The sequence below is a fragment of the Lycorma delicatula genome, chromosome 6, assembly GCF_047948215.1.
Source record: "Lycorma delicatula isolate Av1 chromosome 6, ASM4794821v1, whole genome shotgun sequence".
Lineage (NCBI taxonomy): Eukaryota > Metazoa > Arthropoda > Insecta > Hemiptera > Fulgoridae > Lycorma > Lycorma delicatula.
The window spans coordinates 162,037,949-162,052,838 of record NC_134460.1 but is presented as its reverse complement, the minus strand read 5'-3'; the positions used below and the strand labels follow the sequence as shown (position 1 = coordinate 162,052,838).

The 14,890-nt window shown below is 28.3% G+C and overlaps 1 protein-coding gene across 1 annotated transcript in view; it reads left to right on the top strand.

Annotated features, from left to right (window-relative positions):
• LOC142326432 (uncharacterized) overlaps positions 1–14,890 on the top strand; it is a 77,956-nt gene that overhangs the window by 33,274 nt on the left and 29,792 nt on the right. The window contains exons 8-11 of the mRNA XM_075368931.1: positions 912–1,017; positions 6,816–6,947; positions 10,313–10,567; positions 12,529–12,710. Of these exons, the coding sequence (XP_075225046.1) occupies positions 912–1,017; positions 6,816–6,947; positions 10,313–10,567; positions 12,529–12,710 (675 nt within the window). The remainder of the gene's footprint in view (positions 1–911; positions 1,018–6,815; positions 6,948–10,312; positions 10,568–12,528; positions 12,711–14,890) is intronic.

The window sequence follows — 14,890 nt, the reverse complement described above, 5'->3', positions numbered from 1 at the left end:
AACAAAACAGTTAAACTTTGAAACAGTTTAACAGGTCATCAACTTGATCCCGCCAAAGAAAAATGACTAGAACACTGCCATTAATTTGTGCGTGAGAGGACTCAAGTTGTGAACTAGCTATTTTTCTCTGATAAGGTGTGATTCCATCGGATAACTTTATAAACAGTCAAAACAGTAGAATTTGGAGTGCTGAAAACCCCCATGCGTATCATGAAAAGCCATTGCACCTGGAAAAGATGGACATCTGGTTTGTGATATTTTGAAAAAAATTGTCCTTATTTTCTTTGAGTATGCCTGCCATTAATGCAAATGATATCAGTATATTTTATTGCAAATCATTGCGCTCTTGGAAAAAGATGATTGATATTGTCAGTTAAAACATGACAGTACGACATCACACTTAGCAAATTCAACAGCTGCTTTCATTAATGAATTCTTTGTAATGGAAATTCATTGATCATGGCTTATGGCAACCGAGGATCTCCAGATTTGACACCGTGAGATTTTTTCTTTGGGGTTTACTTAAAAGAAAAGCCTACAGTAACAAACCACAAACGCTAGAACAACTAAAGGTCAGTATTAAAAAAGGTATATTAAATATCCAATCGCTAACTCTGAAATCAATCACAAAAAACACAATGAAAATGATGAACATCTAGTTAGGAAGATAGTGGCCTCTTTCAGCATTTACTACAGATTTTAAGATGTTATAAAATTGTGTATAATAACTATACCTAATAATTTTCTCATGTCTTTTTCATTTAAGTACATCTATAGACAAAGTCTACAATAGACGGGTTACATTATTTAAGGAATATTCTGTATTATAATAGTTATATGTCCATTTTATGATGCCTTATTCATTTGTATTATAACTTGTATCTTTATTGATGAAAGATTTTTATTTTCAGGAGCTGATATGGATTCATTACAGATTGATAACAATAGAATAGCTAATAATAATAATAGTAATAGTAATAATAGATTCAGCAGTTATTCAAATGAAGCTGATACAAGGTATGTGTTTTTTATTTTATGAATTTTCTTTTTATTAAATAAATAAAAAACAAATCATTTAGCCTAGTTAAAATTCTAGGTAATCCATGTGTCTTAATTAAAATATAGGATTATTTTTTGTGTGTATAGATAAAGCTCATTAATTTAAAACCCTAGACCCCAAAAAATTTAATTAAATGAAATTGCAGAAATCTAATTTTTAAGGTTTTTGTAAACTAACATATTGCTTTACATTTATGTTATTGTTTTTTGTTTTTTTTCATATATAAAAAACTACCATAACTTATACTAAATAACATTGTTTAATGTTTATATGAACTTTTTTCATTATTTTCACAGGTAGAAGAATAGGTTATGAAAGTCCTGGGATAACTTTGTGATACGCTCTGTATATTTACCTATATATGTACTTTACTGAAATTAATCTTTCTAAGATTCATAATGTCCCTATGTACTGTTAAATTATATTTAAATTCTATTAAATAAACTACCTAGTATAGAAGAATACTGAGATAAGACAATATGACATCTTACCTTAACTTTTTATGAGAGTACTTTTGCAGGATCCTGCATCCTCAGTTATGATTGAAATAATCCTGTTATTGCATAATTAAAATTTAAGAATAAAAATACTAAAAGAATGGTTATTGCATATTAATTTACTTACATGAGTGCTGCTATCTGTTGTAGTTTTTTAATAATGTCTTCCTCAAACACTATCTGATAGTTTATCAAATTGAAATTTTATTTGTATTTATATATCTGTAGTTCGGAGGTAAAGGACACCATCTCCATTTTTGTGAAAATGTGTTTATGAGTGAATCATGTAGTATTTTTTGCACTCTTTCCAGTAGTATACAACACTAACCTCAGTTGTGAATAATAAATGAGGTAGCTACTTTTAAATTGACTACAAATACAAATTTTATTGCGGTAAACAGCATCAAGTGCAGATATCATTATATACTCCTTAGAAGAATTCTGTAGCCCAGAGGTAGACACCATCTCATTTTTACAATTTTACAGTAGAGCAGTTTGAAGTTTTAAAATTTGTTTTTTTTCTAATTTCCTTTGTTCATCTCCTTCTGTCATAACTTTTTCTTCTAAATTACCTTCTTAAGAAATTAAGCCTCATGTATGTGTAAAATTAAGTGTTAAATAGTTACTGAATTACATTGGAATGAAATTTTGAAGGTTTACTGGGATTTAAGAAAGGATCATGATTTTAATAAAAGGCAGTTCATTGCATTCTGCATTGAAGTAAGACCAAAAGAAAGATTTTGAGGTACGGATAGTACAAAACCAAAAGAAAAAAAGAAAATGCTTTTCATTATAGTTTAAACATAAATGATGTAAAAATAAGGGTGTGTAAAGTGATGTTTTTAAACACATTAGTTATATCTAATAGTCATAGTTAACGCAATTAAAAAACAAGAATTTGCAGAGATCATAAAAATAGCATATACTGTCAAGTAAACATCTGAAGAAATAATTCAAAATGTTGTGTTATCCCAAAGTATGAAAGCTACTATTCACGCTTGAAAACTAAGAAACAGTTTTTAAGTCCTGATTTAAATTTAGAGAAATTATATTCATTGTATCAAGAATTCTCTGCTGAAAATAAAATCTGTAAAGAAAAAGTATTAAAAAAGTGGCTTTGTGTAGATAAATTTAAAAAAAGTCAACTTGTCATTTAAGCAGCACAGACAAATACCTGTGATTCATATCTAGCAAAATTAAAGGGTGAATTACATTCAGATAGTTAAAAATTTACTCAAAGTAATTACGAGTTGCACCATAAGGAATCACAAAAGGGGTACGAATAAAAAAGTAAAGATACTAAAGACGCAAAGAACTGCCAAACAGTAAAAGTGTTGACAGCAGATGTACAAAAATGTATACCAACACCACATTGTTAACAAACACCGAAATTTTCTACTGCAGGAAGTTGTAGATGTTTAATTTCAAAATGTATGATTTCAATGATCGATTTCATTCTGTATGATGTGGAATGAAACTAAGGCAGGACGTGGTGGGAATGAAATAGCTTCTTGCATTCTAAAATTGGCTAACAAAACATTCCCAATTTAGAAACTGAAGAAATAGTCAGACAATTACTACGGCCAGTACAAAAATTTGGCTGTTGTTATGTGTTTTTTCTGTATTTTACACCGATATCCACAGATAAATTGTATTAGTCATAATTCTTGTTAAAAGGCCATTAACCCACCAGGTTGGTCTAGTGGTAGTAAACTCGTCATTGCAAATCAGCTGATTTTGAAGTCAATAGTTCTAAGGTTCAAATCCTAGTAAAGGCAGTTACTTTTATACAAATATAAATACTAAACTGTGGATACCGGTGTTCTTTGGTGGTTGGGTTTCAATTAAACACATATCTCAGGATTGATCGACTTGAAACTATACATACATATCATCCATGTACATATATACATATTCATACATATCCTCATTCATCCTCTGAAGTAATACCTTAAGGTAGTTCCGGTGACTAAACAGAAAAAAAAGTGTTAAAACATCATACGCAAATGGAAGCTGACAATGTCCATGTGTTGATAGAACGAAGAAAATAATGAATTACTTACAGATATTGACACCTAGGGATTGGCAATAATTGGTTCGCCAATTTTCAAAAACATATGTTTGCAATATGGAATTACATGATTGTAAGGATTTTAAATCACTGCATGGTAAAACATTGTTTATTTACTGCAAAGTTTTTAATTAGCAGCCAATACTCCCGTCACAATTTGTTTCCAATAAAGTTAAGCAAGAAAATATTGGTGAATTATTTTATAAATATGAAACTGATGTTGACAAAGATTTTCTTTCAGATAATTTACAAAGAAATTTGAGAAAGAATGACTTCAAGTTTCCAGATGTACTTTATGTCATTACAGTCTATCCAAAATCGATATCACTATTAAAATACAAAGACCTGTTAACGCTACTTAAGTATTTACCATCAGAATATCATCTGTTTTATCAAAACATACATAACTGCAGTGAAGTAAATGATTTCCATGAAGAAGAAAGTGGTGAAGACTGGAGAAATAATTATTTTTAATGAAAGATTTAGTTTAGAATATTAGTTTTCTTAATAAATTATATTTGAAAATGTTGTAGATTTTCTACTATTTAATCATTTTTTTATTATTTATTTTGAATTTCTTTGTGAATTTTTATCGTACAGTAGATAATATTACTATTGAAGAAATTATTATATTTTTAGTTCTTTGTAAATTTTTTTTGAGTGTCTAACAATAATATTATGTTAACAGACACAATAATTACCTTTTTCAGACAGGTCTTTTTAATTACCTTTTTCTTTTTATTGCAACATTGTTACAATATTATACAGTCATTTTATTACACAATTTATTTGTCTCTTGGATGATACAATCAGGGGATTGTGTTGCACTAATATTTTTTATGAATGGTATTTTTTAATAAAATATTTTTTTGCGAAATAAAACTTAATTTTCTTCAGACTTACTGCTTTTCTTTCACAAATGACTGGACAGGATTTTGAATTCATTAAAAAAAAATATATAATAAGTACGTAGAGGTATAAGACACCATGTCCATTTTTTAAAATGTAAAACAAAAATTAATAAATATATAATAGCATTTTTTAAAGTAGACCTAAATAAGCTATTTAAAAAAAGTAATGATGGTGATGAGCAAAGGAAATTAGAAAAAGTGAATTTCAAAACTTCTGCTCTACTGTAAAATTGTAAAAATGGAGATGGTGTTCTGTACCTCCAGGCTACTGATATGTAATATTTTCTAATGTATTTAATTTTATGTTATCTTTATTAATTTCTAATATTTCTAAATTTGTGTTATATAAGAAAAAAAGAATGTGTGTTGTTTCTTAGATGATATTCCATATTAAATAAACGTAATTAATTTATTATTTTTGCAATTTCTATAATGTTCAAGAAATCTAGTTTTAAAAGATCTACTTGTTTTTCCTATTTAAATAGAATCACAATCACTACATTTAATTTTATAAATTCCATACAGATTGTTTATTTTATTTTTTTTAAATATTTTATTATGTGATTATTAGGTTTATATGCTGATTTAAATATTTATTTATTGTAAGTTTTAGTAATGTTTTCAATGATATTATTAGTGTATAAATACTTATTTATATTTTTTCACTCTTTCGTATCTTATGTATTTTTAAGGTTTTTTATTGTATTTTGATAGTAGTTTTTTTGTAAATATTATTAATTAAAAGATATAAATGGATCATATCCATTTTCAAACTGCTAAATGTTTCTTGATGTTAATTGCATCATTTAACATTTCATTGTTATTATGTTTGTATTTGATTGCTTTATTATTCATATTTGTATAAGCGTTAATCTTATAAGACAAAGGGAAATTTGATTTTTTATGAATTGTTATATTATTAGATGTAGGTTTTCTGTATACTGATGTTTCTATTTGGTTGCCCTTGTTTAGTTTAATATTGACATCTAAATACATAACCATTTTATTCAAATTAAATTTTTAATTTTCATTATAAAAATCTAATTTATTTAATGTTATTAGACGTTCATTGTTTATTACCGGGTTATGTATAATGAGAATATCATCAACATTACAGTGTCCATGTTAAAACTTTATAAGTGATGCCATGTGCTAATTTACTCCTATAATTCTGTGAATATATTTCTTAAATAATATCTGAAGTGAAAATCCCATAAGTAAGGTATTTTTTTGTGTTTAATATTTGTTATTTAATTCAAAATAGTTTTGTTGGCCTATATTTCTTATAATAGTGATGATACTTTTAATAAATGTTAGATCTTGTTGATTTTAATTTATTTTTTATTATTAGTAAAAATTTTATATCTTTAAATAAACAAAAAAAAAAGTTTTAAATATAAAAAAAAAATTGTATTTTTTATTTTTCCATGTTTACTATGTTAAATGGAAGAAACTAAAAAAAAGTTCTACTAAAAAATGTACAACCAATAAAAAGTTACCCAAGATTTCTTTTTTTGAGGTGGGGGAGGGAATTATGATGAGATTGTATTGAACCATTTTACTAGAAGGTTATTATTTAAACGTTTAATACTATTAAAAGTATAAATAAACTCAAAAATGTTTCAAAAAATCTATATCTTTAAACTTTAATTAGCCACCCACCCACAATATTGCCCTTAAAGTATTTTTTGGATTTCCTGCAATTCTATTATGCCTAGGAGGACATTAAACAATATGCAATAAAAGATAACTTTTTTGATTTTTTGCAAAGAGGGAATTTTGGGGCAAATTAAAAAAAAAATGGTAACATAAGCATGTACACGTGTAACTGAACTTAATATAAAATGGATGGTTGCTGAAATTTGAGAAAATTCACCCCCACCCCCTAGAGATATCGACTCCAAAATTTATCTACAAATCGCCTCATGTAAATTATGTCTATATTAAAGTTCATCAAATTGGTTTATCCAATCAAAAGCTATTAAGCTTCAAACATGTCAATACATGAACATTACCCCTCCCCACTGTTTTTTGTTTTTTGGGGTCCCTGGGTCATGAAACATTGAAAAATGCAAAAATCCCACACCCCATTTTTTGACTAGTTACTGTATTTCCCTTTATACAGCATAGCTCTAGAGCTATCATGCCAGGAAAATAATTAGAGATAAAGATGCTTTGTTTATAATGCCTGTATGTATGTTTTATTACAATTCACATATGCATTATTTAACAATGCAGCATCATTTATTCAAGTTTATTTTTTAATGCATTTTTAGATTGGTGTTTGTTGGAACGGGAAGATTGCAAACACCGCAGTTAATTAGAGAAATGTCAATAGTTGATTCTTCGAAAAGTGAGTTTACATCTAGGCACAGTCTAGAATGGAAGTTCCTTTTTCTAGATCATAGGTAATTATTTATTACATTTATTCTGTTTTTTATCTGTATGTGAATGCATGTATGTGTACGGGTAGAAATTTTGTTAAAATTCCAAAATAAAATATTTATTTTTTCTTGTAAATTGGATTTTTAGTCATAATCATTAGGAATTCTTTATTTTTTAAAAATATAACCAATTTCACATTTAGGTGATCTGGAACCTTTCTTAGATGCTCTGCAAAGTCATATGTACTTTATTTAAACACTAAGAAACTATTATTTTTAAAATTACAGTCAATGATGAGGGATTTTTGATTTTAACACAGTTATTTCTCCATTAATTTTTTGAACCTCTTACGGTTAATATGATTAGTTTTGCATTCTATTAGTTTATGACAGAAAACAGTTTGGAACATATAGAAGGATGTGTGTGAATATCATCCTTCTATTGAAATAACACTATGAATCTTATTTTCTGCCCTCAAGGTATGTTTGTCTATTCAGAGTTGTTTAATCTAATATTTTTAAGTGTAGATAGTATATGTAATGTTTGTTATTAGCAGATAGGGTTACAATAATTTGTTGCTTTATATTATTTCACTTTGTTTCTTATAGCTGTGATGCATGTAAAATATCTACAGTATAATGATATTAGTCAGAATTTATTTCTCTGAGAATAGTGATGTTCATCATGCGTCCAACTCCTTTGGTGAACTGTGAGAAGGTATCATTTATAGGGCTGAATATACATACTTTACTACATACTAGAGGGCTTGGCTTACTATTGTGCAATAGTTTGTGAAGAAGATAGGAAGAAACCAGATCACTTCTCACTTTCCTAATAACTCTGATACGGGTTGTTTTTTATTCCTAGTACAGGGGCTGACTGGTGTTTCATATTAGTTTGCCAAGAACATTACGATTAAGTCACATAACATACACATGTACTATTACAATCGTAATGTTCATGTATGGACATGCACCTACCTACAACACACATGTCATCAATCTAAAATACAAAAATTATTTTATGTACCTGTAATTCATTACTTTAGCATGTCCTCATGTGTTAATGGTAACTAATTGTAACATTTATTTGTTTTATTATCCTCAATTATTTTTAGTGTGCTTATTTTATTTGCTTCAAAAAAATTTAATCCATTAACAATGAATTACAAAGTTCCTTATAATTTAAGAATTTCCTCAAATTAATTTTTTTAAAATTATCTTTACCCATTACATCCTTACTTCTTTCAGGATGAACATATTTAATTACATTAAATATTTACAATTTATTGTACATAATTAATATTAACATGTTCATTGCTTCGTGGACCAATCAGTCTCACTGGCTTGTGTGGCGGGATGCCATCTCGTCTCGTGATGACTAACTCAATACTGGCATTTGGTCCCACTGGACTTGATTATAATTTCATTATTGGTGCCAGTGTAACCAATAGGTTCCAAGTTAGTTTTTTTATTATTTTTATAAAAAAATAATTAAAAAGAATGCTGTAGTAATGAATAGTTACCGATTTAAGGATTGTGGGAAAATAGCATTCTGGCACCAGGGACCAAACGAAAATATAGCGGGAGCAATGAATGTGTTAATGAAGTTTCTTAGTTCACATAATAAAAATAAAATATCTTTAAAATAATGTAGTTTATTTATAAACCATTATTTTTTATTACAAAAAAATAAGAGAAAACTATTTTTGATCATGAATGTTGGCAGTGAAAATTGTAAAAACTATAGACCTTTTGTACCCGATCAAATGAATAAATATAATTTTGTTATGACTTATTTAAAATTTCTTCAGTCATTCTGGCAACCACTGCAATATAAAGATAGTTGTAATTAATGAATATTACACATATTAAATTTATTTTTTGGCTAGTACTTTCAAAGCTTTATACTTTTAACCCAGTAAGTTGACAGTGATATCATTTCCTATAATTTGTAAATATTTGTTTAGGTACATTTTGAGTCTTTTTAAAAATGCCACTCACATGTCTTACATGTATCATGCAAGGGAGCAGCAGAATAGTCCAAACGTGCAAATGTGGTTTGGGGAAAATTTTTAATGGTAACTCCGTCGGATTTGCATTGGATTTATGACTGTTTATCTCTTAGGTGCTGATTTTATATTATAAAAATCAGCTTAATTAAGCAATCTTTTTTTAGCATGTCTTTTAGATTAAGCCTAACACATTTATTTTATTTCAGTGGTCATCTTCTCTTGAAGTCATCACAATATAGCCAATATTAGACTATTGTATTTGTTGAGTTGTGATTATAATAGTATTTCTTGTTAATTTTCTGAATAAATTAAGTCTCTGCAACCCATATATTTTTATTACTTCTCTTTTTATAGCTTATCACATACAAACAGTTTCTGCTCCCCTGGTATCATGTTGTTCATCAAAGTAAACATATTACCACAAGTAAACATATTAGAAACAAGTACCAGCAATAAATATGAATATTAACGATAAAATAAATACATAAATCAAGTACTCCAAGTATAACTGCAAAGCCTGTCATTATTAGGATTAAATAATAGTAGTAATACCATGTAATCAGGAACATATCTAAAAAATTATTTAAGGGATTTTATTTTTGTTACAGAATGGAAGAAGGAAATAATAAGTAATATTATATATATATATTTTTTTTTTTACACTTAATATTTTTGTTTTCGTCCACATTTAGTAGATGCAGATATCTCTGCTTCATTAGAACATGTTTTTATGAAATTTAATTAAAAAAGATGATTTTAAAATATTAAAATTACAGAGAAGTATATTAACCATATCTTAGTTGTCGATGTAAATTCTAAATTACTTTATTTAATTAATTTTTATATAAACATGTTTTATTAAAGTAGAGAACTCTACTAAGTACTAACAGTTTAATAAAAATAATTAAGGATAAAACAAAAATAGTCGGTGTAAAATATTAATTTTATAAATAATTATTTTCTGCTTCTAAAATGCAATTTGCTAAACAATATTTTACCTCTTCATATTATACAGATAAAAATTGTGAAGATTAATGCGGTATATTTATGTTTTTCCTTTAGGTTAAAAAATAAATAAAAAATTTAACGAATGAAGGATCATGTTTATGATATAGCAGCAAAGATTGCAATTTACCCATTAGTGGATTATCTCTTTATGTCTCGTAGAGGTATCCTCTACTTACCCTGTATGATTAGCCTTAGATTATTTTGTTTAATTTACTTGCATAATTACGTTGATAAATATGTAAATTTAATTACTAATAAACTTTTCATATGATTTTTCTTGATTACTTTTGGGAAATGTTTAAGGGTCAGTTTATAAGAATGATTGTTGCCAATTTTTAATTAATTTTTGTTAAATTTAACTTACAGAGCACCACCTATTATTGGCTATTTACCGTTTGAAGTACTTGGAACATCAGGATATGATTATTACCATGTAGATGATCTAGAAAGGGTTGTTCTGTGCCATGAAGCTTTAATGCAGAAAGGTGAAGGTACTTCTTGTTACTACAGGTTTTTAACAAAAGGTCAACAGTGGATTTGGTTACAAACCAGGTTCTACATAACTTATCATCAGTGGAATTCTAAACCAGAATTTATTGTATGTACGCATCGTGTAGTCAGGTATGCAACTGTTTACATCTGTTTAATACCAATTTATATAAAACTAGTTGGATTACTCAACTTCCACCTGGTTATCGATTGTAACATTACCAGAAGGAAGATCCTGGATTTTGATTTTAGAAAGAACAAGGGGCTATTTTTAAAAGTACTTTTTCTTCTTTTTTTTAAGTTTGAAAAGTGAAAAGGAAGAAATTAGTTGCTTGTTTTGTGAGACTTAACACTCTACATGTTTTGATGTACTTTTCCAAATAACATTTTGAAAAGTAGCCTATGAGAATTAAAAATAGGATCAGGATAACTTTATGCACAATTTTGTTAATTGTTTTGATTGCATGTAAATAAAACTAAAACAATTTCTTTGAAAAAACACAAGAACAGCAGCCATAAAATGGCAGTTTTTAGGTAATTTCTAATAAAAGGAAAATTTTATTTGCAAAATTTGAACCGAGTATAACCCAAGAGATAAAATTAAATCATGAATTCCTATGAATCATTTTTAAGCTTAGATAACCACTTCCAGCAAAACTTTAAGAAAAATATTACGTAACTAGTCGTTTGTAAATTCAAAATAGTTTGCCAAGTAATGAGCAGAGGAAGAGTAGACTTGAAAAGTATTCAAACAGTTTATGTTAAAAATACAGACTACAGAAACAATGTGCAGACTTTTCCAACCTTTCACTTTTAACTTTTACAAGCTGATTTTTAAAAATGGCTCAGAAGTAAATATGCAAAACGAAAAGTTAGAATGTTCTTCATACAACAGATCAGATGTGCTAGATACATTTTAAAAAAAAAATAATATCACTTTACAAATTCTGTAGAGTGGAAAGCAAGATGAAAAGTACTTCCAATAAAAAGGCCCAAGCCTACTTCTGCATTTTTGACATTCCTAACATCCAGGTTTAGTCTCCTTTTCATGTAAGATAGATGTAATCATCTGTCTAAAAACTGATTAACTGTGGAAATTTGCTTTGTTCATTAACTTTAAATTCTTGAATTAGCCCATTTTTACCAAGACCAAATTGTTCAGTGGAATCTTGCAGGCTCAAAATCTTCTGGCACAGTTGTTATTTTGATATAATATCTACACAACTGTGTATTCATCCACTTCACTTTTGTGTTTTTAATTATTTTGCTCACTTCACTGCTAGAAGTTTTTTTTTTTGCTTATTTTCTGTGACTCCCATTCTACCCCCTGAGAAAGAAAGTTTATGAGTTGGCAACCTTCTTCCTCTCTGCAGTTAAGTCATATTCAGACGGTTCAATTCTTGGTTGTATGAGATGAAATAAGATTGTTCGTTTCTTCTTCAAACAAATTCTAGTGTTCATTGGACAAGAATATTCTTGAATATATTGCCAGCCTGTAAGTGGAAAAAAAAATAGGCAGAGAGATGGTTGGGTTTGTATCACATGTATAATCTTGTTCTGCAACAAGATTATATATGTGATACAAACCCAATGGTGGTTTCATAATATATGAAACCACCATGTTTCATATATTTTTTACGAGTTGGAGATGGTTCATCCAGGCTGAAAATACTGTTTTGTTTTAGATTCTTCTAATTTTTCTTTTTCTGTAATCTATGATGTAATATACACCAAACCAGAAAATTAAAGTAATTTTTCAGATTTTAATTTCTATATAGTATTCAGTTATATAAATTATATTAGTGTTTTTCTGTTAAGTGTTTTGTTTTTCTAATTAATTTTTTTTGTTATTCTTTATATTTTGAAAGAGCCAGTTTAGTCTGATTGCTAGTTTTCTTAATTTGTAATGCTTTAGTTTTGAACTTCTATATTTTTAGTGGTGATAGTTTGGTTTTAATTAAAATGTAATATTAATTTCTTTGTGCTATTTCTATAGAAAGAGCTATTTTTCTTATTTATTTATTTTATTTATTTAGCCATTCTATTAAATTAGAGCTGTAATCAAATTTATATAATGAATTTTTTTTCAACAGTTATGCCAACGTTATGAAACAAATGAAAAAGGAAAATGTGAATTCAGTTGATGATTCTGAACAAAGTCACGATGGTGAAGACTTCTCTTCTGAATCGTGTGATGTTCAGTGTAACAATCGACAGATGCGCAGTAATGCCAGTAATAATATAAAATGGTCGACTTCTGCTACAAAATCTTCTGGTAAGTTATAAAAATTAAGCTTTATTTTTCTAGTTAGCTGTGGAATATTGTATTTATAGCCTTGTTTTGTAAGTTGTTAAATCCTATTAAGCTGTTTAATGAACTCTTCTTAGACATATATATATATACTGGGTCCAAATTGCACGGCAATCTCTTGGGAGATGATTCTGTAGCCAAATTAAGAAAAACTGTTCATTTGCAAGTTTCGGCTCTTGAAACATTTAGCTCTGCTTTCAGGCTCCTCTGCGAAATTAAACCACGCTAAAATTCTGGCAGTACAAATCGAGGGGTAAATATGATGTTTCTTTATTGTTTTTGATTTAAGAGATTGAATAAAATCTGGCCCCAGACTTCTGTCTCACTTTTACGAAAAATGGGGTAAAACCCGGGGTGTGTTGGAAAATACACGTTTTTAGGTTTAGAGTAAAATAACTTTGTTAGATTACCAATAAAAAATAAAAATTTCTTGTTAACTTTGTAGAGAATTTAATTCTGATCAAATTGATATAAATAACATTTATTAAAATTAAACACGTATTTGAGAAATTCAACTTTAATTGGAAACAAACACAAACTGGATGAGAAAAGTGATACGACTTTAGAAGGAATAATTTACATGCATGTGATCAACTGGTCAGGAAGCTATGCCCCTGGACCCCTTGTTTGTGAGAATAATGATAAATAAAAATTAAACCCTGTTCAATTTATAAAAACTTATCAATGTATTGTAATTTCTTCAGAGCAACAGTTGGTGGTCAGTACAAAACCCATTAATTGGTTTTTAGATTTCCCATTGTGGCTTCGTTTGTGAAAAACATAATAGGAATTAACAAACATAAATTGCCAACACAAGGTTACCAAATTTCATAAAGATTGATTCATTAGGAGTAGCATAAAATAGTAAAAATATAAAAAAGGAAATATTATTATTATAATGATAATATTATTATATTATTTTAACCCTTAAAATATTAAAATTCAGTAAAGCCCAAAAATGGTATTTAGATATTCTCTGATGAGTATTTTCAAGCCCAAATCGAATGAATATATTGTTTAGTATAGTCGGAAATTGGGAAATTTGCAATCATTGTTTTAAATTTTTTTACCTTCCTTCACCCATTTCAAAGTCAAATTTCAAAAAATATAGAAATTTGATTTTATATATTCACTTGGAGATTACACATACCAAAAATCAAGTAGATATCTTCATTTGTTAATGAGAAATTAAACAAATAATAAATTTTCTTGTTTCTCAATTTTAAAACTTAAACTCTGAATTTCAAAAAATCCTTTCTTAGTGTGTGCACTTACACTGTAAGAAGAACTTATATAAATTTTCATCAGTTTATTTTCAGTAATTTTTGCTGAGCATTGAGAGTATGAATCAGTTACAAGTTGTTTTATATATATATATATATATATATATATATACTAACATCTCTGTCGCGACTTCGCCTGCACTATATGGTTACTTGCGTCCCCATCGTTTGAGCACTGTGAGGATGAGCATTGACATGCAAAAAAAACCACCAGATGACAGCATACTGTGACATTTCTGAATAGCTCGCCTAAGTTTCTTCGAAGTTTCACAGTAGACTGCTGAAATAATCGCCGTACCACATTCCATAAAACTGACTAGAACTCCCTTGGCATCCCAAAAAACTGTAGCCTTTGCCTTACTTGCTGTCAAAGTTTGGCTGGCATGGCCTCAGGCCATCAATTGTTGTTTCGTTTTGGCATTCACGTAAGCCACTCAAGTTTCATCCGATTATAATTCTTTTCAAAAAACTTTCTCCTTCAATGTCGTAGTGTGAAAGGAAGTCTAAGGCAGACCCCATTCATTTGGTTCAATGGATTTCTATAAGCATATTTGGAACCGACCGAGCACAGTACTTCCGGTGGCTTAATTTATCGGTGATAATCTGGTACAAAACCATACAAGAAATTTATGGGAGTTGTTTGGAAAGTTTAGAGATGGTGATTCTTTGATTTTCACGCACTTTTTCATCAATTTCACTGACAAGATCATCATTCACAACAGAAGGCCTACCACTTTTCTCTTCATTGGATGTTTGTCCTTCCATTTTTTTAAAAATTGGACCTGTTGTTGCACTATACACCATCACTCTTAATGTTAGGGCTATACACAGTACACAACTGATGATGGATGTGTATTGCTG